Source organism: Giraffa tippelskirchi, chromosome 1 (genome assembly GCF_054371585.1).
Source record: "Giraffa tippelskirchi isolate mGirTip1 chromosome 1, T2T-mGirTip1v1.2.pri, whole genome shotgun sequence".
In the NCBI taxonomy this organism is placed as follows: domain Eukaryota; kingdom Metazoa; phylum Chordata; class Mammalia; order Artiodactyla; family Giraffidae; genus Giraffa; species Giraffa tippelskirchi.
In genome coordinates, this window is record NC_137275.1 from 189,412,806 (window position 1) to 189,437,394 (window position 24,589).

General features: G+C 42.4%; 1 protein-coding gene across 5 annotated transcripts in view; it reads left to right on the forward strand.

The window, feature by feature from the left end:
* The window catches only part of DOCK5 (dedicator of cytokinesis 5), a 261,149-nt gene that overhangs the window by 92,341 nt on the left and 144,219 nt on the right, over positions 1-24,589 (forward strand). For 4 of the 5 annotated variants that reach the window (XR_014060920.1, XM_081516237.1, XM_081516228.1 and 1 more), the window contains 3 exons: positions 3,182-3,222; positions 10,049-10,104; positions 13,190-13,286. Coding sequence is in view for 4 of the 5 variants with exons in the window: in XM_081516237.1 (XP_081372363.1) it covers positions 3,182-3,222; positions 10,049-10,104; positions 13,190-13,286 (194 nt within the window). In the remaining variant the exon portion in view is untranslated. The remainder of the gene's footprint in view (positions 1-3,181; positions 3,223-10,048; positions 10,105-13,189; positions 13,287-24,589) is intronic. The other variant, XM_081516245.1, reaches the window with a different exon arrangement.

The window sequence follows — 24,589 nt, forward strand, 5'->3', positions numbered from 1 at the left end:
ATATATATCATATTTTATATTAGAGTGTAATCTTTGTAATAACTCTTGTTCTCCACTCCACCATGGTATCTAAACTAGTGCTTAATAAATATTTATTGAATGGTTGTATGTAGAGGGGGTGAAGAGCTGAGTAAGGGACCTGTCCTATGGGAGCCAGAAAGCGGGCAGTGGCCAGAGATGCATTTGGACAGGTGAGGCGAAATGGAGCAGGTGATGATGGAATCTTGGCTGATGGAAATGATCTGAGAAACCAGCTTAAGTAAGTGACTTTGACAATGGAATTAGGGACTCTCTGATATTTTTAAATTGGAGGGGACAGTTTTATTCTGGATTGGGTCAGCCCCAGGAAAATAGAAATGACTCTCTTCCCAAACAGATCAACATTTCACATAGAATCACTTTTTTTTTTTGACCGTACTATGGCTTGTAGGATCTTAGTTCCCTGACCAGGGATTGAACTCAGGCCTTGTCAGTGAAAGCGTGGAGTCCTAACCACTGTACTGCCAAGGAAGTCCCTGCATAGAATCACTTTTGAAGTTCCCCATGGTTGCCAGAAGCTTACTTTTTGAGATTGTCATTTCACCTATAATAAAAGTGAGATTGTCATTTCACCTAATCCTCTGGACTTACCATCCCTCCACCATTCCCTTTATTTATTAATTTATGACAGCAACTTAGATTCCAACCAGTTCACACGACTCATTGATTATGGCTGCTTGTTGATAATGCTTTCAACAGGCCAGTAGCGTACTGTATTTAACTGTAATTATCTTGCTTTAGGTGTTGGCATTAATTGGAAATTCATGTTCTTGTTTGTATCACAACTCTGGTTTATAATGTGGAAATGACCAAATGTACTCTTGGACTATTACCATATCCCTTGGATTTAGCAGCAGCTGAATTTATAAAGTCCTCAGCATATATGATGAAAACTCCAGAAACAGACAATGTTCTGCCAGTACCCAATGCCATGGAATGTGAGCGTTCACTTTTGTAGAATTAAGCATGTTGATCTTGAGCCTTTAGAGGGAGTTGGTTGTACACATACCACAGTTGTAGGGAAGACTTTGTTGTTATTGTTTAGTTACTAAGTAGTGTCTGACTCTTTGCGATCACATGGACTGTAGCCTGCCAGGCTCCTCTGTCCATGGGATTTTTCAGGCAAGAGTACTAGAGTGGGTTGCCATTTCCTAGAGAAGACTTAGGAGGTTTAAAAAAAAAAAGTTTTCAAAAATGACAGGGTTCAGAAGCATAATTCTATGATGGATAGCTGTGCAAAAACACTGTTTACAAAAGTATTGGTAAATTCCTCTTTGAAAGTGAACCCAGTCTTTGGTACAACATCTTGGGTTTATAGGACACGAAGAGATGAAAACTGCTTGGAAGAGACTAAAGTCTTGTTTCCATGTCTTGGCTATTGTAAGTATAGTCAATATCCTATAATAAACTATAATGGAAAAGAATATTAGAAAGAACATATACACACACGTACACATATATAAATGTATACATAACTACATCACTTTGTTGTACACCAGAAATTAACACATTGTAAACCAACTACACTTCAAAAAAAATTTTTTTTAATTTCATACATCTGCTAATAGAACTCTTCTATAATGTGTTCTATATAAAATCATCCAACACTGGACACAAACTATTTTGGATATATTAGGGAGCTGAATTTACCTTCTTGAAGCATAGAGTTATTAATATTTTCACAAATTTTAAACTGTCAGCATTCAAAAATGTTAAGGATTTTCCTATTTTTAACTGGTTAGAATGGGGTATTATGCTGTGGACTGGTTATAGGTTTGCATCAAAGCCCATGATTGACAAAAAAGTATCTGAACAGGGAACACCACTCCTAATTAAAGATACCAGTCCACAGCATAATATCCTATGTTATTTCTGACTTCACATAGTTTGATAATCTCTAGGTCCATCCATTGCTGCTTTATGGCTGAGTAGTATTCTGTTCTGTGTATGAACCACATTTTCTTTATCCATTAATGGATATTTAGGTTGTTTCCATGTCTTGGCTATTGTAAGTAGTGCTGCTATGAACATTGGAGTGCATGTGTGTTTTCCAATTACAATTTTGTCCAGAAACAGTATGCCTGAAGTTTCCATTATAGCTTGCATGTACTCACTGTGTGTTTATGGCTCCTTTATACATCTGGACCTCTGACAACAAGGTTTACTTAGGCAGAATAACCACCCCGATGCCTCATGGTTATAGGGAATGAACAAAATTATTTCAGTGAATTACCTATATTAGGTATTCAATAAATATTAATTATCCAGTATCTATTTATGGATAGATTAAATTACATACTCCCTTTATAAGATAGAGGGTGGGAAAACATCCATTGGAATATGTGTATTGATTGGAATTTTTAGAAGGAAGTTAAAGACTTTACTTAAAGCCTTGTTAAGCAAACACATAAAATCTTTTTACGTAGAGGAGTATTGTAGCATTGCCAAGAATTGTTTAAAATGTTGTTTCAGTTTGTTTTTAGGTGTAAATATATATATATATGTATTTATAAGGTTTGATATATATATATGGTTTATATATACATATATGTATATATATACATATAGGTTTGCTACTCTGATTTAAAATTGTTCCAGAATATTGGTTCTTATCCTGGGAGAGAGGGACATGGGGGTGGGAGAGAAAGCAAGAAGGAGAGAATATATATAATTACTTTAAAATATCTATTTTAGTAGTAGTATAAGGTAACTCAAAGAATGTATATAAATGGATGAAAGTTCATGTTCATTCATGCAAAAGCATTTATTGAATGACTGGAAGGGATTAAGATATTAAGAGACTGAGCTGTCTTCCATCTTGTTATTTATTTATTTGGTCCTTTCTCCGAAGGAGAAGTGATGAGGCGTGGTTCTAAGTGAATTTTAAATCCTTTAGTTATCAAGACAATGCAGCTCTGAAATCTAGATTTTTACTGTATAATAAATGAAAATGTTCATGTTGTCTGCTAGAGGTCTCCTGGATTCCATGTCCACACCCAAACCATGGGCTTTGCTGGTGGCTCAAACGGTAAAGAATCTGCCTACAATGCAGGAGACCTGGGTTATGAGGATGTATGTTACTAATGTCTGTGTGTTGTCCCAGATAATGTACTCGATTCTGTCTTCTCTTCTACCCTGACAGGTTGGTACAGAGGATACACCCTCCAAAATAAATCTAAAAAGGTATGGCTTGTGGTTCAGTGTTCTACTTGGAAATCGACTGTCTGCCAGTCTTGTGTTGTCTTATCTGATCCCATTATCTGCTGTCTGTGGGCCCAAGTTTGCTTTCTCTTTGACGGCTATTCTGTAGATTCAAAAGCAAATGGTCTGACTTCACTGTTCAGGTAAGAGAGTCCAAGTCCCATGGCTGTATTTCCCACCAGGCAACTCAAGGATAAAAGCTGGAGGTGAATTTGACCCCCCAGGTAGGACCTCTGCAGGCTTTCTGGTTGCTTGAGCTGAGCGATGTGGTCATCTAGGGATGTTGCTCTGTATCAGAGGAGGTGGGACTTCTCTGTTTATCCTTTAGTTCCAGTGCTGAAATCCCAGAACCACAGGGTCTCCCCATTTCCACATGACTCCTTGCTTTTTTATAAAATGGAAAACCAGAGTAGTAGGTTTTTATTAGCAGGGGCCCCACCGTTGGCATGTGGGATCTTAGTTCCCTGACCAGGGATCGACTCTATATCCCCTGCATTGGGAGTGCAGAGTCTTATCCACTGGACCACCAGGAAAGTCCTCAGAGTCCTAGTTTTCCAACTGTGAAACTCACACGAAATCAACAGAGTGGGTTAGAACCAACCTCTTTTTACAACTCGAACAATAGAAAGAAAGTGGAATGCCATGGTAAGTCATGGTTCAGGAAACTTTTGGGTTAGGTGTGTATTTTACAGTATTTTGTGTATTTTTAATTACGTTTTATGACAGTCATGCTGGGTTGCTGTCCCATCATGGGCAAAGAATTTGAAAAACACTCACCCTCGTGGGTTCCTTTTCCCAGTGCCAAAGCTGCTAATAGTCAAGCTAAAGAAAACCTGTGAGTTAGGTTAATACCCTCTCGGCTTATCTCAGGTCAGGTCAGCACTTTTTCTGTGACTCTGCAGACTGGCACCGCATAGCCTGTCAGCACTTTCTTTTGAAAAGAACAGTGTTGATGGGGCCGTGCTATTTCACAGTTAGTTCCCATCCAAAAGAGTGAATTAGGAGGGGTGAGAGGAACATTTCAGAATTGATCAAGAACTCAATAAACAGAAAAAACACAAACCCACAGGTTTTACTTTCCAAATACAACACAAGACAAAAGAGATACTAGCACGCAAGTCTCAGAAAGGCTATGGTTGGGAGATTGGGACTGACATACATACACTACTATGCATAAAACAGATAACTAATTAGAACCTACTGTATAGCACAGGGAACTCTACTCACTGCTCTGTAGTAACCAAAATGGTAAGGAAATCCATAAAAGAGGGGATAAATGTAAACATATCACTGGTTCACTTTGCTATACATCAGAAACTAACACACCATTGTAAAGCAACGATGCTCCAATAAAAATTAATTAAAAAAAGGTGTGGGCCCAGAAAAACACCTTTCTAGAAGGTATAGGCCTTTAAAACCATGACTGTCCTAGTTAAGCTTTCTATATTGTTGATGCTCAAACAGCAGTCAGTATTTGCACATGTGTATGTACACACACACAGTTTATTAACTCTGACAATTTAATAATCTACCAAAATAAAGGAGTGTTTGCTTTTAATGCGGTTATCCACTCCCACAGTTTTAGTCCTTTTATCCCTCCCTAAAATCCTGATGCTGAATTTTTATACCCACAGTTAGATGCTTGTGCCTCTGGGTCTTCATTTTCTACTTAAGTATAGTGAAAATAATGATAAATTATTTGATTAAAGGAGTAAACTCTTGCTGACTTTAGTTTCCCTGGGCCTTCATGTAAGGACCCAAGACAGCAGATGTTCTGGTGTGAATGAGAACATGTTAGGACCAGTGCAAAAGACTTTCTTCTAGGACGCTTGTTAACAAAGGAATCTAGTTTACAACGACTTCTGCTTCTTAGTTTCGGTCGAACCCTATCAGTGTTTATTTTACTCACAATTATGGAAGTGGTAGTTATTTTTCAGGCTTTCCTGTGGCTCAGTGATAAAGAATCCACCTGCCAGTGCAGGAGCCGCAGGATACTTGAGTTCAATCCCTGGGTCAGGAAGATCCCCTGGAGGAGGGCCTGGCAACCCACTCCAGTATTCTTGCCTGGAGGATCCCATGAACAGAGGAGCCTGGTGGGCTACAGTCCAGGGGGTCACAAAAAGCTGGACATGACTTAGCATAAGCACGAGTTATTTTTAGAAGCAGGATTAGAGTGAATAATTTTGAAGTTATAAATTTCAAGAGCAGCAATACTTATGTCACTTAATCACCAATCCTTTAAGTTAATTTTAAAACATAAGAATCCACTCTCAGATAAGATCATACGAACTTTTAAGACCAAACAGAATTTTATATTTTTAACTGATGCAGGTGAATTCTGTTGAAACAAGGTCCCAGACCACAGTTTTCCCTTTCAGTGTCTGCCGTCTGTAAGACTCTCTTTGGAGCATCTCTAAGGCATCTTCTGATGTCCTAATACACCAGAATCCATCTGTTGTCTGCTTTGGAAAGTTGGTGGGGTGCTTCACTAGAATCTAAATGACAGTCTTGATGTGTTTTTAAATTTTTTGTATTCATTTTCTTAAAACCCTTTTAAACTTCCAGTCTCACTCTTGAGAAGTATTTCGGTAAGAGCTTTTTCTCGGTTCTTGATAATTAAACTTTGTAATTTAGTGAAATAATAAGACAAAGGCCATGCATTTACTTGTTGACTTATAAGTTGAAATATCTTTCTGGTAGATCCAGACAAAACAGAGAATTCAAAGTCAGCTGTCATGAATTATGTTCAACTTTGACACCCCTTCATTAAGCAATCCAGCCTAGTTGAAATGCTGTCCTAATGCTGTCTCCTTGTTTGTCAGTCTTTAGGGGAAGAGCTATTTGAAAAGCCTATTGTTTCAGTGGAAATTTCTGGTGTTATTTACAAGCAGGCTTAATCGGTTAGAGTGGTGATAAAACAAGCTAGTGGTTTTGCAAATGGAAGAAGCCAAGAGATTTGCAGAAACTGGTTATTGATCCTGGCAGGATTGTGGAAGTAAGGATAAGGGTAATATCTAGAAAATCATTAGTTCTTTTTTTTTCTTAACTCAAGTGGATAGGTTGCCCTGAGAAAGCCATGCCCTGAGAAAGCCAAAACAAAATGGAGAGAGGCTGGAAATCAGAAATATATTACCTAGGTTTATTCTGGCTTTCTGTGTGTCAGAATGGCATAGGAAAATGCCTACAGGGACTTCCCTGGTGGTCGAGTGGTTAAGACTTCTCCTCCCGATGCAGGGGACACAGGTTCCATCCCTGGTCAGAGAACTAAGGTCCCACATGCCGTGGGGCTTCTAAGCCCCTGTGCTGCAACAAAAGATTCTGAGTGCTGCAACCTAGACCCAATGCAGCCAAAAGAAATCGCTAAACACATATTAAAAAAAAAAAAAAAGAATAAGCCTATAGTCTCAGAGTTACAAGAGCAATTAAATGGCTGCACGTGGACAAATGCTACCATGGAACGATGATGCCTACAAGTAACAGTGGAAATACAACAAAATAGATAACTCTTAATATGAAAATCATCATGTCTGCATACAAGTATAAATTACCTGCTATGATTGCTGCCTGCGTTAGTGTTAGTCGCTCAGTCATGTCCGACTCTTTGTGACCCCATGGACTGTAGCCCACCAGGCTCCTCTGTCCATGGGATTCTCCAGGCAAGAATATTGGAGTGGGGTGCCATTCCTTTCCCCAGGGGATCTTCCCGACCCAGGGATCCAACCCAGGGCTCCATCACAAAATAAGCCACTTACATTACGAATGTTTCTGTTTTGGAATTCTCCCTGTGATTTAGAGAGCAGTCATCAGGTTTTAGGTGTATGAAACAGTTAATCAGTCCTTCATCTTCTTGATTTGAAAAATCTTCTGCAAGGATACTCCTTGGGACCAACAGTTTCACATCTCATTTTAACCTGCAAATATGGCTCCTGATTAACTGCTACTTTGAGTGGTTCGTTGTTATTCAATGCACCACCTTTTTATGAGTTCTGGACAGCTTTATTTTATTGTTGTACAGTATACTTGACAAAAAATTAGTATTTTAATTCTTTATTTATTTTACTGTGGACCATTTTTAAAGTCTTTATTGAATTTGTTACAATATTGCTTCTGTTTTATGTTTCAATTTTTTGGCCACAAGGCATGTGGGATCTTAGCTCCCCCACCAGGGATTGAACCCACACCCCCTGCCTTGAAAGGTGAAGTCTTAACAGCTAGACCTCCAGGGAAGTCCCTTAACTCTTGTAAAATGTACAGTTAAGAGGTATTAAGTATAGTTATATTGTTGTGAAACCATCACCACCATCTCGAGAACTTTTTCATTATCCCAAACTGAAACTCGATGAGCATTTGACATAAGCTCCCCCTTCTTCCCTCCTCCCAGTCCTTGTAACCCCAGTTCTCTTCTGTCTCTATGAATCTGACTACTCTAGGACCTTCATACAAATGAGGTCAGACAGTATTTGTCCTTTTGTGTCTGGCTTATTTCCCTCAGCATCCTGTCCTCAAGGTGAGCACTGGGCAGGCAAGTCTGGTTCTCAACAAAGACAGGGATCAACAAACCATTTACATCCACCTAGCAGAAGGAAGATGCACCCAAGGTTCCTTCAGCATCCTAAAGACTGACCTGGACCTTCAGAAACCCATTAATCAAACCCCGAAGAAATTACACACACATTGCATTATTGTTAGTATTTAACTCTGTGATCAGTTTTCCTAAATCACTCTGAATCCTGTCCTTGTCATGAAAGAGGTTGGTGTTACCTTGTCTCTGTGTGTGTTCTGGGTCTTTATCAGTAACAAGATTGGGATTATGCTTTCTCACTCATGCACCCTGTGCCTGCCCCTTTCTCAAAGTGAGGAGCGGCAGGTATCTTTGTATGTTTTTTTGGTTCTTCCTTTGGTTCTTCCTGCCTGGAGGGAAAGGATGGCCATTCTGCTTCTGACTCAGGCAGTGGCAGGATATACCTTGTCATCACCAATGCTGGGAGCAGCATAGTCTCAAATTTTCTTGCTGTTTTCCTTTTTTGTTGGCAGAGGATTAAAAGGGAGAAAGGAGAGAATTGCTCAGATAAACGTAGCACACAAAACTAGATGCACAACCAACCCTGGTTGAAATGCACTAGTTTTTCTGGCTCTGAACGAATAAGGATCACTGAGTACACAGGCATCTCTGACCTGGGTCCCCAGGGCATGACCTGTCCCTCTCCCACCTTTGTGGTCAGTTGCCCCTGACATGGCATGTCCACATGGCTGCAGTTTTAACAGGCTCAGGGCTACAAGCAAGTTGAGCCAATGGTGCTTATTAAACAGCTTCTTCTATTAGGTTGGCCAAAAAATTCATTTAGGTTTTTCCATAAGATGGCATAAAAACCCAAATGAACTTTCTGGTTAATCCAGTACCTCTCCTTGTCTGGCCTGAAAAGTACTGTAAAATAGGGACCAGCGGTGCCTTTCTGAATGGCAGTGTTTGTTTTTATTGATGAGCACATCATACAGTTGAACAGCAGAAGCTTTTGGTTTTAAGAAAACTCATATCCGTGGCTTGCTTCCTGTGGGTGAGATCCAGTCTATGGTTTTGCAGATTGCTCCTGACCAGTTTCCAGGGTTTCTTTTAGTTCTTTCTAGGCATAGTTTTCCCACAGGCAGTGTCTTAATACCGACATCAAATTGCCTCTTAGGGATTTAGAATGGAGAGCATTTTGAGACTGGAAAAGGCTAAAAATAACCAGGTCTAATTGATTCCATGAGTTTTGTTTAAGTGAAAGTGCTGAGAGAAATGGGTCTAGAAAATCACTGCAATTTTATGGACCACTAAGTACATAGCCCTCCATCTGCTAATTACCTGAAACCCTTTAAGAGAAGCATCTCATGTTGTGTAGAATCTGGAGGCATCTTAGAATCTGTTAAATGCTCTGAGCTGACCCTGGGCATGTTTGCCTGTTCATTTACGAAGTGTTTATCTTAGGCTCTCTGAACCCCAGGATTCAGTTGTACATTTTCAGTGTTTCAGCCCTGCTTTGGTTTAGGTAGCCAGCCTATGTAATTGACGCCCTGCAACCTTGACTGCAAACTGTAGGTGTTGCCCTGGTGTCCTTGCCCCTCTCCTACTTGACTTGCCGCTGTTTGTGCTCTTTATTGTAAGCTGAGGGGTTTTTGACATTTTTCTTAATTGGAGGATAATTGTTTTACAATGTTGGATTATTTTCTGCTGTATAACAAGATGAGTCAGCTATATGTGTGCGTATATCTCCTCCGTTTTCAACTTCCCTCCCACCCTACTCCCCATCCTATCCTTCTAGGTCCTCGCAGAGAACCAAGCTGAGTTCCCTGTGCTATACAGTAGTTCCCACTAGCGATCTGTTTTACGCACGAGAGTGTATATGTGTCAATGCTGCTCTGCCAATCCACCCCCCACCACGTTGCTCCATCTGTGTCTCTATTCCTGCGCTGCAAATAGGTTCATCTGTACCATTTTTCTAGATTCCACGTATATGCATTAATATATGTGTTTGTTTTTCTGACTGACTTCACTCTGTATGACAGACACTAGGTCCACCCACATCACTGCAAATGACCCAAATTTGTTCCTTTTTATGGCTGAGTAATATTCCATTGTATATAGTGTACCACATCTTCTTTATCCATTCATCTGTTGATGGATATTTAGGTTGTTTCCGTGTCCTGGCTATATTGTAAATAGTGCTTCTGTGAACATTGGAGTACACGTGTCTCTTTGAATTATGTTTTCCTCAGATTGTATTGGACTGGAATTTTTATGGCCGCATAACCCAAGTTCTTCTCTCCGCAGGGTATTTTCCCTGAAACGTACATCCATTTGAAAGAGGCCACTGTGGAAGACCGCGGGTAAGTTCTAACATAGGAAAATGCTTAACAGGTGAGGTAAAGGTACAATATCATTACAGGTTTTATGAGATCGTAAGGTGTCATTTTGTGCATTATTTGTCTCAGGTCATCAATTCCACTTGTTGGATGAAAGGGAAATGAATTTTTTTCCTGACATCGTTCCTTCTGCCTTCTCTTTTGATATTTTTTCCTCCCTGCATCCTTCCCTGGGACAGTGGAGGCAGATAATGAATGAACATAGAGGGCCTGTACTTTCCTCTTGCACCAACTGCTCACTAACACATGCCTCTGTGTGTGTGTGTGTGCGTGCGTGCTTGTGCACGCACACACATATGAACATTTGGTACTCTTTAGCCATTAATACTTGAGAACCTTCTCTTTAGGAACCTTGGGGGATGACAGGTGACCAACAACCTGTGCTATTTATCTCTGAACCTTGGACAAGTCAGCGCACCTGGGGCTTTCCCCCTGCAAATCAGAGAAAACAAATCTGGCCCCACATTGGCCCTGAACTTTGTTTATTTTTTCCTTTCTTGGCTGTACCGCATGGCATGTGATATAGGATCTCAGTTCGCAAACAGGGATCAAACCAGCACCCCCTGGAGTGGAAGCCCAGAGTCTTAACCACTGGACCACCAGGGAAGTCCCTGGTTGTGAACTTGATGTAAAATTGTATAAACTAACTAATATGATTGTGCTCTGCAGAGAGAATTCACTTAATTGATGGTGAGTCAGTGGGCAGGAGCATCAAGGAGAGCATAAAGAAAGCCTGGAGCAGGAATTCCAGGGCTGTTAGAAAGGAGTGGATCACAGAGGCATACTAGCTCACAGCCACAGAGAATATTCTCAGTCCTAAATTCTGCACCGTCATTTTATGGATGAGAGATGGAGATGTGCCCAAATTCACACATAATCAGGACTCAAAACCATGTGTCCTGCCCCTACTGGAGAACTCCCCCCACCTTTTTTTTTTTTTAACTTAAAAAAAATAAAGCAGAAGCAAGTTTTATTTATTCATTTTAATTTTTGGTTACACTCTGGGACATGTAGAATCTTAGTTCCCTGCCAGGGATCGAACCCATACCCGTTGCTTTAAATGACTTAGATTCTTAACCTCTGGACCGCAAGGAAGTCTCTGGAGACTCTTCTTTCTGATGGACTATTCCTGGGCAGCCTCCAGGATCACTAGCCATGACCACGTTGGAGCAAAGGCAGAGTTCAGGGCATGTTCCCAATAACTAGGGTTGCCAGGTAAAATGCAGAATGTCAGTTAAATTTGAAATTCAGGTAAAAAGTAATTTTTATTTACATTCATGTCCCATGTATTTCCTGAGACATACTTACAGTTAAAAATTAATCTATCTGGTGCTCGCTTCGGCAGCACATATACTAAAATTAATCTATCTGAAATCCAAACCTAATGTGGCATCTTGTATTCTTATTGATGTCTGGAAATTCCACCAGTAATCCCCATTCATTAGATTGCTTTCACTCTCTCCTTTTGCTAATCATAAAAATACCAGACAGGATTTACGTGCATGAATGTCATGTCTGCCTTGTATGAAAAGTCCACTGTGAGTAAGTGAGGATTTGGGTATGTGTTCGTTTTCTGTGCAGGTAGCCAGCAGATGAGAAGCAAACCAAGTACTGCTGCAAAAGAGGGCCCCACTTCCATCCCACAGTAGGTCTTGTGTGAGGTTACAAGCCGCAGGACCTTGTGCCATGAACACCCCTCCACTTGCCCACCTTGCTAATAAAATGGCAACTTGGCAGAACCAGCGAAAGGGCCCAGTTTGGGCTTCCATCCCTGGGAATTGCTGAAGCCAGCCTAGCTTGGTATAGTAAGTTCCCTGCACATGAACAACTTGCATTCCAGGAATGTGTTCCTAAGTCCAGCAGAGTTAGCCTAGGTACCCAACACCTTCGGCTATATAGTACTGTACTGTCATAGGTTTATAGTACTTTTCACACAAATAATACATAAAAAGCAAACAAATAGCATTTTTAATTTTACAGTACAGTACCTTGGAAAGTATAGTAGTCCAGTACAATAGCTGGCATACAGCTGCTGGCATTGAATGAACAGGTAAGAAGAGTTACTGACTGGAGGAGGGAGAGGAGGTGGGAAATGTAGAGATGAAAGATCATCAGCAATAGGAGACAGAGGGCAAACTGTGATTTCACTCTCACCTGATGTTGACGGCACAGGTTCTGGTTCCTTGTTGGAACCAGATGCACATTAGCATCTTTGAAAGTTCGCAACATGAAGGTTTGTATGTAGGGGACTTACTGTACTTGAGGTTCCTGTAAAGATCCAAAATGGGGAAATAGAAGGATTTCCCTGGCAGTCCAGTGAATATTCATTGGAAGGACGGAGGCTGACGTTCCAATACTTTGGCCACCTGATGCAAAGAGTCGACTTATTGGAAAAGACCCTGATGTTGGGAAAGATCTAGGGCAGGAGGAGAAGGGGACAACAGAGGACAAGATGGTTGGATGGCATCATTAACTCAATGGACGTGATGGTTGGATGGCATCATTAACTCAATGGACGTGAGTTTGAGCAAACTCTGGGAGATAGTGAAGCACAGGGAAGCCTGGTGTGCTGCTGTCCATGGGGTTGCAAAGAGTCAGACATGAATTAGTGACTGAACAGCAACAGCCAGTGGTTAGGATTCGTCACTTTCACTGTCAGGGCCCAGGTTCAGTGCCTGGTCCAGGAGCTAAGATCCCCTAAGCTAAGTGGCATAGCCAAAAAAAAAAAAAACAAAACCTACAACAAAAAATACCAGAAAACAAAGCAAAACAAAAAAGCAACAAATGAGAAAGTAGAGGCTGGACTCCATATCTATTCCACTGTAGACGCAATTCATTTTGAGAATCGTGGTGTGTTAAGCTCTTTCTCTCTTCTCGGATGCTAGATGTGATAAAAATTGCCAAAGCTCCCCTAAATGGACAAGTTTTGCTTGGTTTCAAGACCAACCAGTCCCATCCCTGTCTTTGAGTTCTGAGGATCATGAGGTCCATCAGGAAGATCACCGACGATCCCCCCGGAGTGAAGGGAGCCTGTGTCTGTTCTCTTTAGGCAGAACGAGACCGTGATTCCTGGGGAGCTCCCCCTGGTGCAAGAGCTTACCTCCACGCTGCGGGAATGGGCTGTCATCTGGCGCAAGCTCTACGTGGTGAGTTATCCCCAGGCTTGGAGCTGGTGGCACTATTCTTGGGCCCTCAGCCCATCTGTTCTGCTACAAGAGGTCGCCATTCCTTAGCTTTGTATGTGGAGTGGGTGCATCTTACGTGGACAGTACAATGGCTGATAACCTGCAGATTTCCATTTTCCTGGAGGAGGGCGGCTGATGATACAGGAGGTGGAGGAAGTGCCCGTAAGACATTAGATTAGTATATTTTCAGTTGACATGCTGATTGTAAGGTTATGAGGATGATAACTGCAAATCCATCATCCTTTATAAGTGTTTGGAACTATTCATCATCACAGCAGTCCTAGTCCTATAAAGTAGATGTAATTATTGCCAGTTTATCACTGGAGGGCTTCCTTGGTGGCTCAGACAGTAAAGGGTCTGTCCACAGTGCAGGAGACCTGGGTTCCATCCCTGGGTCAGGAAGATCTCTGGAGATGTGAACGTCAACCCACTCCAGTATTCTTGCTTGGAGAATTCCATGGACAGAGGAGCCTGGTGGGCTACAGTCCATGCAGTCCCCTTGAGTCGGACATGACTGAGCAACTAAAAATATCAGTGGGGAAGTTGGAGGACATGCTCTCAGCCTTTCCATCTAACCCAGTGAGTGGGCGTTTGTCACTTGTCAGTGCTCAGCCATGTTGAGGGGACCCCATGAGGGTGGCTTTCCCTCCTGTGCCCGGTGTACATTAGCGATGCTTAATTGTGGGTCATGTTAAACCATGCTCTAAAGAGTCTTCTTTTTGAGGCCAGCTCGTAGTACTGTTCTCACAACAATGGCCTGACGTCGGGATGCTAACAGGCCAGGTCGGTGGGAAGTGACTCAGAAACCAGCACAGTCACTCGCTCATAAACCATCCTCCCAAGTTGGGTGTGTGGGTTTGTAATCAAGACAAGGTAAACCTACATATTCAGTGCTCCCGTTTCATTTGGTTTATGTTTTCCAATTTCTCCATCTTTTTTTTTGTTGTAGTTCTTTCTCAAGCCTTTCTCAAGCATAGTAGAAAAGCTTTTGCATACATGTATAGTATGGATAATATATATATTTTAGAAAATTATGAATTTTTGCCTGGCTGAAGTTTGACATTTTTGCTGTGTTTAAAGACAAGTAAATCGAGCACTTAATACTTACCAGGCTGGGGACTTCACTGGGGGTCCAGTGGCTAAGATTTCACACACTCAATGCAGGGGGCCTAGGTTCAACCCCTGGTCAGGGAACTAGGTCCCACAAGCTGCAACTAATAGTTTGAATGCCATAACTAAAGATGCCACATGCCTCAGTGATGATCTGGCGTGCTATAGCTAAGACCGGGTGCAACCAAATAAATATAAGTCAATATATTAAGAAAAAACATATTTATCAGGCTGAGAGCCCCTGGGGCAGCCATCTTGCAGGAGACCAAGAACTCTGAGTCTCGTGGCAGCAAAGGTGCACCAGTGTCCACTTGAGGATGCTCTTTGCTCAGCATTGAAATGCACAGACACTGTTTCCTAAAGTTTCCTCTTTCCTGTAGGCTTCATGGGTAAGCATCACTAAGGTTTGCCTTCTGTAGGCATCTTCTAGACTTCCATGGCTAAGAATTCCCAGCAGTGTATATTCCCTTATGTGTGAATGACATCAGTGAGCTAATGGACTCAGCTCAGTGCCTGGGAGGCAGTCTCTCTCTCTTTTTTTTTTATGTGGCTCTGCTCATCTTGGTTTTTGTTCAGTCATGTGTGGATTCTGCATTTTAACTCTCAAAAGCCGGTCTTACTAAGTTACTGAGAGCGCCTCTCTCTAGACTGTCAGTACTAAAAGCAGGAATCAAACTCATCCTAGCCTAACTTCTAAGATTTAGTGTGAGATATTTCATCTCCCAGGGCTGTGGTTGTATAGGATGGGCATGCAGTAGAAATCACCAGCCCCCTCTGTGGAAAAGCACGTGATTTTTCTCTACCAGCACATCCTTCAAGGCCCCATTTAAGTCATTTTTTCTTCATAATGTGTCTTCTAAACCCATCAATCCATAATGTTTCCTTCTGGACTGTGGGAGCACTTACTGCCAGGTAGATCTGGCCCCTGGGGCACGCTACCTTGTAATGCAAGTGATCTTTTGATCTCTTTATGTTTCACCCAGGAGAGAGCTGACTTACAAGTCCTTAAATCACAAGCTAGGAGAGGAGAGAAATGCTGTTTTAAGCCCTTTGATCCCCATCGATCATCTTGTCTTTCTATTGAAAACACTCTCTGGTTCCAGTTAATTGATTGGTTAGTGGAGGATGTAACGAGGTTGATGGATGGGTTAGTTCTTTAACGGATTCTTTCTGGAAATTGGTGAGTGGTGATACGGGTTAGCTAGTAAGTACTGGGAAATGAGATTTTTATAGCTGTAATATACAAGCATGGGATGAACTAGACATTTCTGCTTGCTGAAACACAACTCTCATGCTTTAGTTCACTGTCTGTGTCTAGTCCATGTCCACAGGTAATTGTGCTGAGTCTGCTATTGACCAGAAATGAGAAGTAAGTGAGGCAGAGAGGAAGATACATGGTTCATGTATTTGGGCTCCCAGATCTCTTAAACTCTGGTTGAGGAACTTCCTGTGTGGAAGTTCCACTATTTAATAGCAGAATTGGGGTTCTAAGTTAAAAGAAATACACCCCCCTCTTGGAGACTAGCACATTTCCCATCTTAATTTTGACTCTCATAATTATTTTGTTATTTGTGAATATTTTTTGATGACTTACAGCTGCAGTTGCTTAACTAAAAGGCATTCAATTTGGGAATCTTCATCAGTTGATAAGGCTGAGAATTTGTTCCTGCTTTTGGTAACAAGGCTCACCCATTCAGAAATGATCCATTTCATATGGAAATCTTGGCTTTTTCCATTTTTTTCCCAGTCCTTTCCTAAAGCATTGACATTTCACTTCAGGCAGAATTTCTGAAATGCTTTCTCAAAAATTTGGGAGTTTGGGATGGACATGTACACACTGCTCTTTTAAAAATGGATAACCAACACCTACTGTCTAGCACAGGGAACTCTTCTCCATGTTACATGGCAGCCTGGATGGGAGGGGAGTTTGGGGGAGAATGGATACATGTATATGTGTGGCTGAGTCCCTTTAGTGTCCATCTGAAACTATTACAACATTGTTGATTGTCTATCCCAATATAAAATAAAAATTAAAAAAAAACTTTTATGTCAAAGTAGCAAGCCTCAAATAGCAAGGCTTCACTGGGAAAAAAGGAAAAAGAACCCAAATTTATAGCTTTCAATCCACTCCCCTCCACACACTCTGAGACATGCAAGTGTGCTCACATCCAGGCGTGCATCTGCACGCACATATACACACCCCTACACTTCTATTGGTGTGTGTTTTCTGATTCCAAGTCAGTTCCTTCAGTCTGTGTAAAGATAAATACAGATTTTACTAAAACACATCAGTACTTCTATCTCTCATGCATTTTCTCCCGCTGATGATGAAACTAGGCATTCTCTCTGGTGTCTTTAAGAACATCTTAGAACCTCTGCATTTCTCTGTAACACGTGTCTTAGTTCTCTTCTTTTCAGCCTCAGTTCATGCGAAAATTAGGAGGCAGGTACAGTGTCTTAAGTGAGAGGAAAATGCAATCTATTAACCAGATTAAGGCCAGCCATGTAATTATTCTAGAAAGGAAAGATGTTTGTATAATTCTGGTTTCTTCTTAGCATTCAGACTGTAAGCTTGTGAAATTACCATGAATATGTTTTCAAGTGCTAGGGAAAGGGGAACCCATTCATCCAGACTAGAAAGAAGTGGTAATTCCCACTCTTTCCCTCTTTTCTCTTCGTTGTATTAATATTATTTATTGATTTTTCTTTTAGTTATCTTCCTTGTGTGCTTTGGCAAAGAAGCAAGCTGTAGGGGACAGATGGGGATTAGAAATTAGGCCTGCTTTCTCATCCTGGCTCTGCTGTAACTGACCCTGGTTTTAGAGCTTGAAGTCTCCATGTATCTGCTGAATTTGGGGCCCTCTGTAAAAATTATGTAAAATGTGCCTTGCTGACTCCATAGAGTCATGAGGGTATAAAAAGATGGTGGCTGTGCAATATTGTGCAGACAAACCATCAAGGACTCTGCAAACATGAGCATGACCGTTTTTATTAAGGTTTTTTTTGTTGTTGTTTTTTTTGTTTTTTTACTGTAGACCATTTTTAAAGCTTTTATTGAATTTGTCACAATATGGTTTCTGTGTTTTATGCTTTGATTTTTTTGGCTGCCAGTCATGTGGGATCTTAGCTCCTCAACCAGGGATCGAACCCACACCCCACACATTGGAAGGCAAAGTGTTAACCTCTGGACCACCAGGGAAGTTCCAAACATGAGCTTATTGATGTTTTAGCTGGAAGTAGTTGCAGTCCTGGGTGTCCTCCCTTGGGGCAACCTGGCTTGGCATTCCTTTGACCTGACTTGGAGACCCTGAAGCTCCCTTTTGCGCCCCACCTCCCCGCCCAAACAAAGGCCACTTCCTTTGGCTTGTGTTGTCCTCTTAGGTGGTGTGGTCTTGAGCTCTCAGTAACCAGGCTACATGTCTCTCCCCATAGAATTGTGAGCCTCCTTAGCTTAGGTTCCAGTCCTGGAGGCAGAGATCTTTCCAGAAAGGAAAGGGGGAGCATGCCAGAGCATCACGCAAATTTACTGCAGTTTCTGATGAGCTTTGCCTGCACTGCTGATCCTCAGTTGGAGCCCATGTACTGGGTGTGTTTTCAGTGCTTGAACAGGAAAGGAGGGAACGTGGTGAAGGAGGAAGTGGCGGCCCGGTAAAATGGCGACACTGGGGTCACTGGGGCAGACAGCCGTTTCTTAAATTCTGACTTGCTGGGAATTCCCTGGTGGTCCAGTGGGTAGGACTCCACGCTTTCACTGCTGCAGGCCTGGGTTCAATCCCTGGTCGGAGAACTATGATCCCATAAGCTGCATGACTTGGCCAGAAAAAAAGTTCTGACTTGTTCCCGTTGTTGTTTGGTTGCTAAGTCATGTCTGACTCTTACGCAGCTCCATGGACTGTAGCCCACCAGGCTCTTCTGTCCATGGGATTTCCCAGCAAGAATACTGGAGGGGGTTGCCATTTCCTGCTCCCTTACTTGGTATATATACTTTTATTATATTCAGAAAAAATAACAAACCTGATAATACAAACAAATGCAAACATAAAGAACAGATTCTGAGAGCAGAGATTTTGATTCACAGTGCTCCACTGGTGGATTTTACAAACGAGGGCAAGTCCTTTGACCTCCTAAGTTTTCTTTTCTTCGACCTCAGTGGTAATTGTATATTATACATGCATTGCAGATTGGCTGTAGAATTCGGTAGGATAATCTGTGTCAAACTCCTGGGACAGTGCCTGCATCTTGTGGGCAAGATGTCACAGCCCCTGACTGACTCTCTCTTCAGAACACTGCTTCATGAAAGAGCTGATTTGTGATGAAAGGATCCACGTGGAATTTTGCCCTGAAGTTGTCTAGGGATGTGTCTGCCACCTACCCCATGGGTTCCCTTCCAGCCATAGGGTTAGCCAGCTACAGGAGGTGAATAGTATTTCATCTTTTATTTTCTGTGGCCTCTTAGGATCTTTCGGGTTTTCTCTAGCCGAGGAAAGTAGATCCGGTGAGCTGAACTTCGGTTTCTTTTCCTTCCTCCGTGCTCCATGTGAGTTTGCCCAGATAGAAGGGTGGACTCCTATGCATTGAAAAACTTTAACGTGACAGATGGATATAATAGCTTAAGTTTACTTTTCTAGCGACAACCCAATTATACTCTCTGAATATGCACAAATCTCTGTCCCACCTTCCAAATGTCCTGTTTTCTCAACTTAAAATCAGGTCTTGAAAACTGGCAAGTTAGATTGTATTTTTTAACGAGTTTTATTTATTTATTTAATTTTTGGCCACACTCTGCAGCATGTGGGATGCTAGTTCCCTGACTAGGGATCAAACCGGAACCCCCCACTCCCCTTGCACTAGAATGCAGAGTCCCAACCACTAGACTGCCAAGGAATTCCCTAGAGTATATTTGTGTGGGTGTTGGGGTCAAACTTTTCGTCAGACGAACTGTCCCAGGAATTGTGAGATGTTTGGTCATCATAAACACATTCTCTCTCACCTCATCCTGAGATTAGGTGCTGTTTCCCACCTTCCAATTGGAGAAATGATTTGGTGAGGTTCGGTCAGCCAGATTGTTTTGTTCATACAAGTTGAGACTGAACCTGATCCAATTCTCTTATGGTAAAGAGATCACAAAAGAGCCTGGCAGTGGAAGGTGGTTAATACATCTTATTGAATTAAGTGAATTTAATTGCTAAAATGTACTCTGTTGATACGGGCTTTCCTGGTGGCTTAGTGGTAAAGAATCTGTCTGCCAATGCAAGAGACATGGGTTCGATCTCTGGTCCAGGAATATTCCCAGGAGATGGAAATGACAACCCACTCCAGTATTCTTGCTTAGGAAATCCCATGAACAGAGGAGCCTGGCAGGCTACAGTCCATGGGGCCCCAAAGAGCCGGATGAGACTTCTCTGGTCTAGTGGTTAAGGTTCTAAACTTCCACTGCTGGGAACAGGGGTTCATCCCTGGTCAGGGAATTAAGATCCTGCATGTCGCGTGGCACAGCCAATAAATATATAAAAATAAAAATTTAATAAAATCTTCTTTGTTGAAAGTATTGGTCTCCTCTCATTGAAAATTTGCCAGCCAAATAGAACCTAGGGCCAGCATCAGCTAGATGCTCTAAAGCAATGATTGAAAAATATTTGGCTCGTCCAGACAGCCCCATTACAGTAGTGGATCAGGAGGAAAGCAGACCAGGGGCTTTAGTGAGCAGAAAGTTGCCCCAGTGTCCAAAAGAAAATCGACTGATTGGCCCTCCACAGTTATAATACCTGGGGTTCCTCAAGTATTACTAGGATGGGAGCTTGTGCGGGGACTCCTTTGCACCTTGAATCCCGATTGTCTTGAGAGTCTGACCCCTGGGGCCTACACCTAGGAGGGCAGTCTCTTCTCCAGTATGGTCCTTTGCAGACAGGACATGGAGCCAGGGATGGCTTAGATGCCTGAGATGGCTTAGATGCCTGAGGGCAATCTCGCTGGAGATGCCCTCCTTTCCACAGTAATAACAAGTCCGTCCCTTTTCACCTGGGTCCCTCTGGGCATTTTTCTCAGGCTGCTTCGGAGCAGGTCTAACAGCCTTTGTTGGGGCTTCAGCTGGTTCTTTTTTGCCTCTTATTTTCCTCCTTATATTCTCTACCATAATATACTGTCTGAGCCAGCTGTAACAGTTTTTCTAAAGACTGATTTGGTTCAAACGCCTGTTCTTGTAACTTACGGCAGACATCTGGAGCCGACTGACTGAGAAATCTGTCTTTTAAGATCATTCCTCCTTCTGCATTTTCAAGATTGACATCAGTAAACTTGTGGAGAACCTCCCGTAGTCTATACTAGGAGTTTATCAGGAGTTTCCTTCTCTCCCTGATCTATGTCAACCAACTGAGCATAGTTTAAAGTCTTAGCATGTGCTTACTGAAGTCCTACAAGAATACATCTGGCAAAGTGGCTCTGTTATGGGAACTATTTGGCTCCCAGTAGGAAGGAGGGCTATTTCATGTTCCCTTTTTACCCTTGTCTCATATTCAAGCCATTCATCTCCAAAAGTAGTAGTTTCCCCCAAAACTCGAGCTCTCAAGTCAGGAGTCAGCATCTGTCCCAAGACATGCATTACATCTCTCCAAGTTCAGTCGCTCAGTCGTGTCCGACTCTTTGCGACCCCATGAATTGCAGCACGCCAGGCCTCTCTGTCCATCACCTATTCCCGGAGTCTACCCAAACCCATGTCCATCAAGTCAGTGATGCCATCCAACCATCTCATCCTCTGTCGTCCCCTTCTCCTCCTGCCCCCAATCCTACCCAGCATTAGGGTCTTTTCCAATGAGTCAACTCTTCGCATGAGGTGGCCAAAGTATTGGAGTTTCAGCTTCAACATCAGTCCTTCCAATGAACACCCAGGATTGATCTCCTTTAGGATGGATTGATTGGATCTTCTTGCAGTCCAAGGGACTCTCAAGAGTCTTCTCCAACACCACAGTTCAAAAGCATCAATTCTGCGGCGCTCAGCTTTCTTCACCGTCCAACTCTCACATCCATACATGACCACTGGAAAACCCGTAGCCTTGACTAGACGGACTTTTGTTGACAAAGTAATGTCTCTGCTTTTAAATATGCTATCTAGGTTGGCCATAACCTTCCTTCCAAGGAGTAAGCGTCTTTTAATTTCATGGCTGCAATCACCATCTGCAGTGATTTTGGAGCCCCCCCCAAAAAAGTCAGCCACTGTTTCCACTGTTTCCCCATCTATTTGCCATGAAGTGATGGGACCAGATGCCGTGATCTTAGTTTTCTGAACGTTGAGTTTTAAGCCAACTTTTTCACTCTCCTCTTTCACTTTCATCAAGAGGCTCTTTAGTTCTTCTTCACTTTGTGCCATAAGGGTGGTGTCATCTGCATATCTGAGGTTATTGATATTTCTCCCGGCAATCTTGATTCCAGCTTGTGTTTCTTCCAGCCCAGCATTTCTCATGATGTACTCTGCATATAAGTTAAATAAGCAGGGAGACAATATACAGCCTTGATGTACTCCTTTTCCTATTTGGAACCAGTCTGTTGTTCCATGTCCAGTTCTAACTGTTGCTTCCTGAACTGCATACAGGTTTCTCAAGAGACAGGTCAAATGGTCTGGTATTCCCATCTCTTTCAGAATTTTCCAGTTTATTGTGATCCACACAGTCAAAGGCTTTGGCATAGTCAATAAAGCAGAAATAGATGTTTTTCTGGAACTCTCTTGCTTTTTTGATGATCCAGCGGATATTGGCAATTTGATTTCTGGTTCCTCTCCCTTTTCCAAAACCAGCTTGAACATCTGGAAGTTCACAGTTCATGTATTGCTGAAGTCTGACTTGGAGAATTTTGAGCATTACTTTAGTAGCATGTGAGATGAGTGCAATTGTGTGGTAGTTTGAGCATTCTTTGGCATTGCCTTTCTCTAAGTAATGTCATAAAATAAAGTTAGTCCTGTAAAAGCTTCTATATGCTTTTCAGTTCAATTGCTCAGTCGTGTCCGACTCTTTGTGACCCCATGGACTGCAGCACGCCAGGCCTCCCTGTCCATCACCAGCTCCCGGGTTTACTCAAACCCATGTCCGTTGAGTCGGTGATGCCATCCAACCATCTCATCCTCTGTCGTCCCCTCTTCGTATCAGGTGGCCCAAGTATTGGAGTTTTAGCTTCAACATCAGTCCTTCCAATGAATATTCAGGACTGATTTCCTTTAGGATGGACTGGTTGGATCTCCTTGCAATTCAAGGGACTCTCAAGAGTCTTCTCCAACACTACAGTTCAAAAGCATCAATTCTTTGGTGCTCAGCTTTTTTTGTAGTCCAACTCTCCCATCCATACATGACTGTGGAAAAACCATACCCTTGACTAGATGGATCTTTGTTGGCAAAGTAACGTCTCTGCTTTTTAATATGCTGTCTAGGTTGGTCATAACTTTTCTCCCAAGGAGTAAGCGTCTTTTAATTTTATGGCTGCAATCACCATCTACAGTGATTTTGGAGCCTCAAAAAATAAAAGTCGGCCACTGTTTCCCCATCTATTTGACATGAAGTGATGGGACCGGACGCCATGATCTTTGTCTTCTGAATGTTGAGCTTTAAGCCAAGTTTTTCCCTCTCTTCTTTCACTTTCAGCAAGAGGCTCTTTAGTTATACGCTTTTCTGAATCCTCTAAATAGTCTTGACTGCAACTAGTACTGTTTGAATTTCTACCGAGACTGAGCCTACTGGAAAGCTGCCCTGATTCTCAGCCAATTCATTTGGGAGCCCCAGATACAGGGGCAAAGTAAGAGAACAGGAGGCAGCTGAAGGTTTCACACCCAAATCTGCACCCTTAGGACATAAGTCTAGCGTGTCGTTCAGAGAGAGAAGGAGCGACACATGTCACTTCTACTCATTTCTCTTCTTTTCTATGGAACCAGTCTAGTTGTAAAATGGTACTGTAATTGAGAGACCCTTTAACAGGCCAGTGTTCCCCATCTTCCAAAGGATACCGTGGCCATTCAGTATCAAAGAAGATCAGGCATGTCTTTTTAAATTCTGGGTATCCAACTTGTCCCAGATTGTTTTTTTTTTAAATACATTTTAAAGGAGTGGTTTCGGAACTGTTAGCTCCCATCTGTAAGAGAGAAAAAAGTGGCATCCACAGCCGTGGCTTCTTTTCGACAGAAGCGTCCTTCCCTGCTCTAGATGGGGGTGTAGCAGACTCTCCACCGAACCTTTCCATCCCTGGTCGGACTTAGTCTGTCCCTTACCAACACGGGCATCTCACTTGTCCCTCCCAGTTCTACCACCAAGGCAAGGTGGAAATACACCAGGGGTAGACCTGATAGCATCCCAGACTGACTTAGTTTCATACCCCCAAAACCTTTGATTTGACCTTTTCTTCTGATGCCACCTGGGGTGGAGCAGAGTAGCTTTCCTGGAATGTTTCCCAAGGGGAGGGATCCATCTTAGTGTGTCCACGCCCATTCCTGAGTACAGTCCTGACCTCAGTAGAAGTGGTGAGTCATTGCCACCTCAGTATAGCAAAAGAGGTGGTGGAGGGTTGGCTAGCAAGGAAAAAGTGATTTTTGTCCTCGAGCTACTAGGACCAATCCTTCCAGTTCAGTTCCATAGTTTCCACAAAACAATAGCTAAGGAGTTGAGACAAAAGCCACCAGAGAGCCTCCTCTGGTCCACTAAGAGCTAGTACTACCAAAGGAAGGCGCCCACTGTATTTCCAATCTAAACAGATCCTGAAATTCCCAATCTGTGTCCTCAAAAACCTCATGGTCACCAGCAGTGCTTTTATCCATATAGATAGGAGACACAACCATGACAAAGACTCACTTTCAGGTCGCTGGCCCCTGAAGCAGGCAGCCAAGCTAGTAACCGCTAGCCTAAGAGTCATTCCTGGAGCTAGAGTTCCACCTCTCTCCATACGTGCTCCTAGTAACTTTCTAGCAAGGCTTGCCTAGTCTAGCAAGGCTAAGTGCTTCCATACATGGGGTTTCTAAGTAAAAGTACGCAATAACAGCATGGATCACAAGTCCCTTGAAAGTCTATGATCCGACAGATTAAGTTAGTAGTTCTAATTCCCCACACGATTATGAAGTGGCCAAAGAGACCAGGAAAAGCTGACCGAGAAAGGAAAGTTGAGTCCATACGCTTCGCCCATTTCTG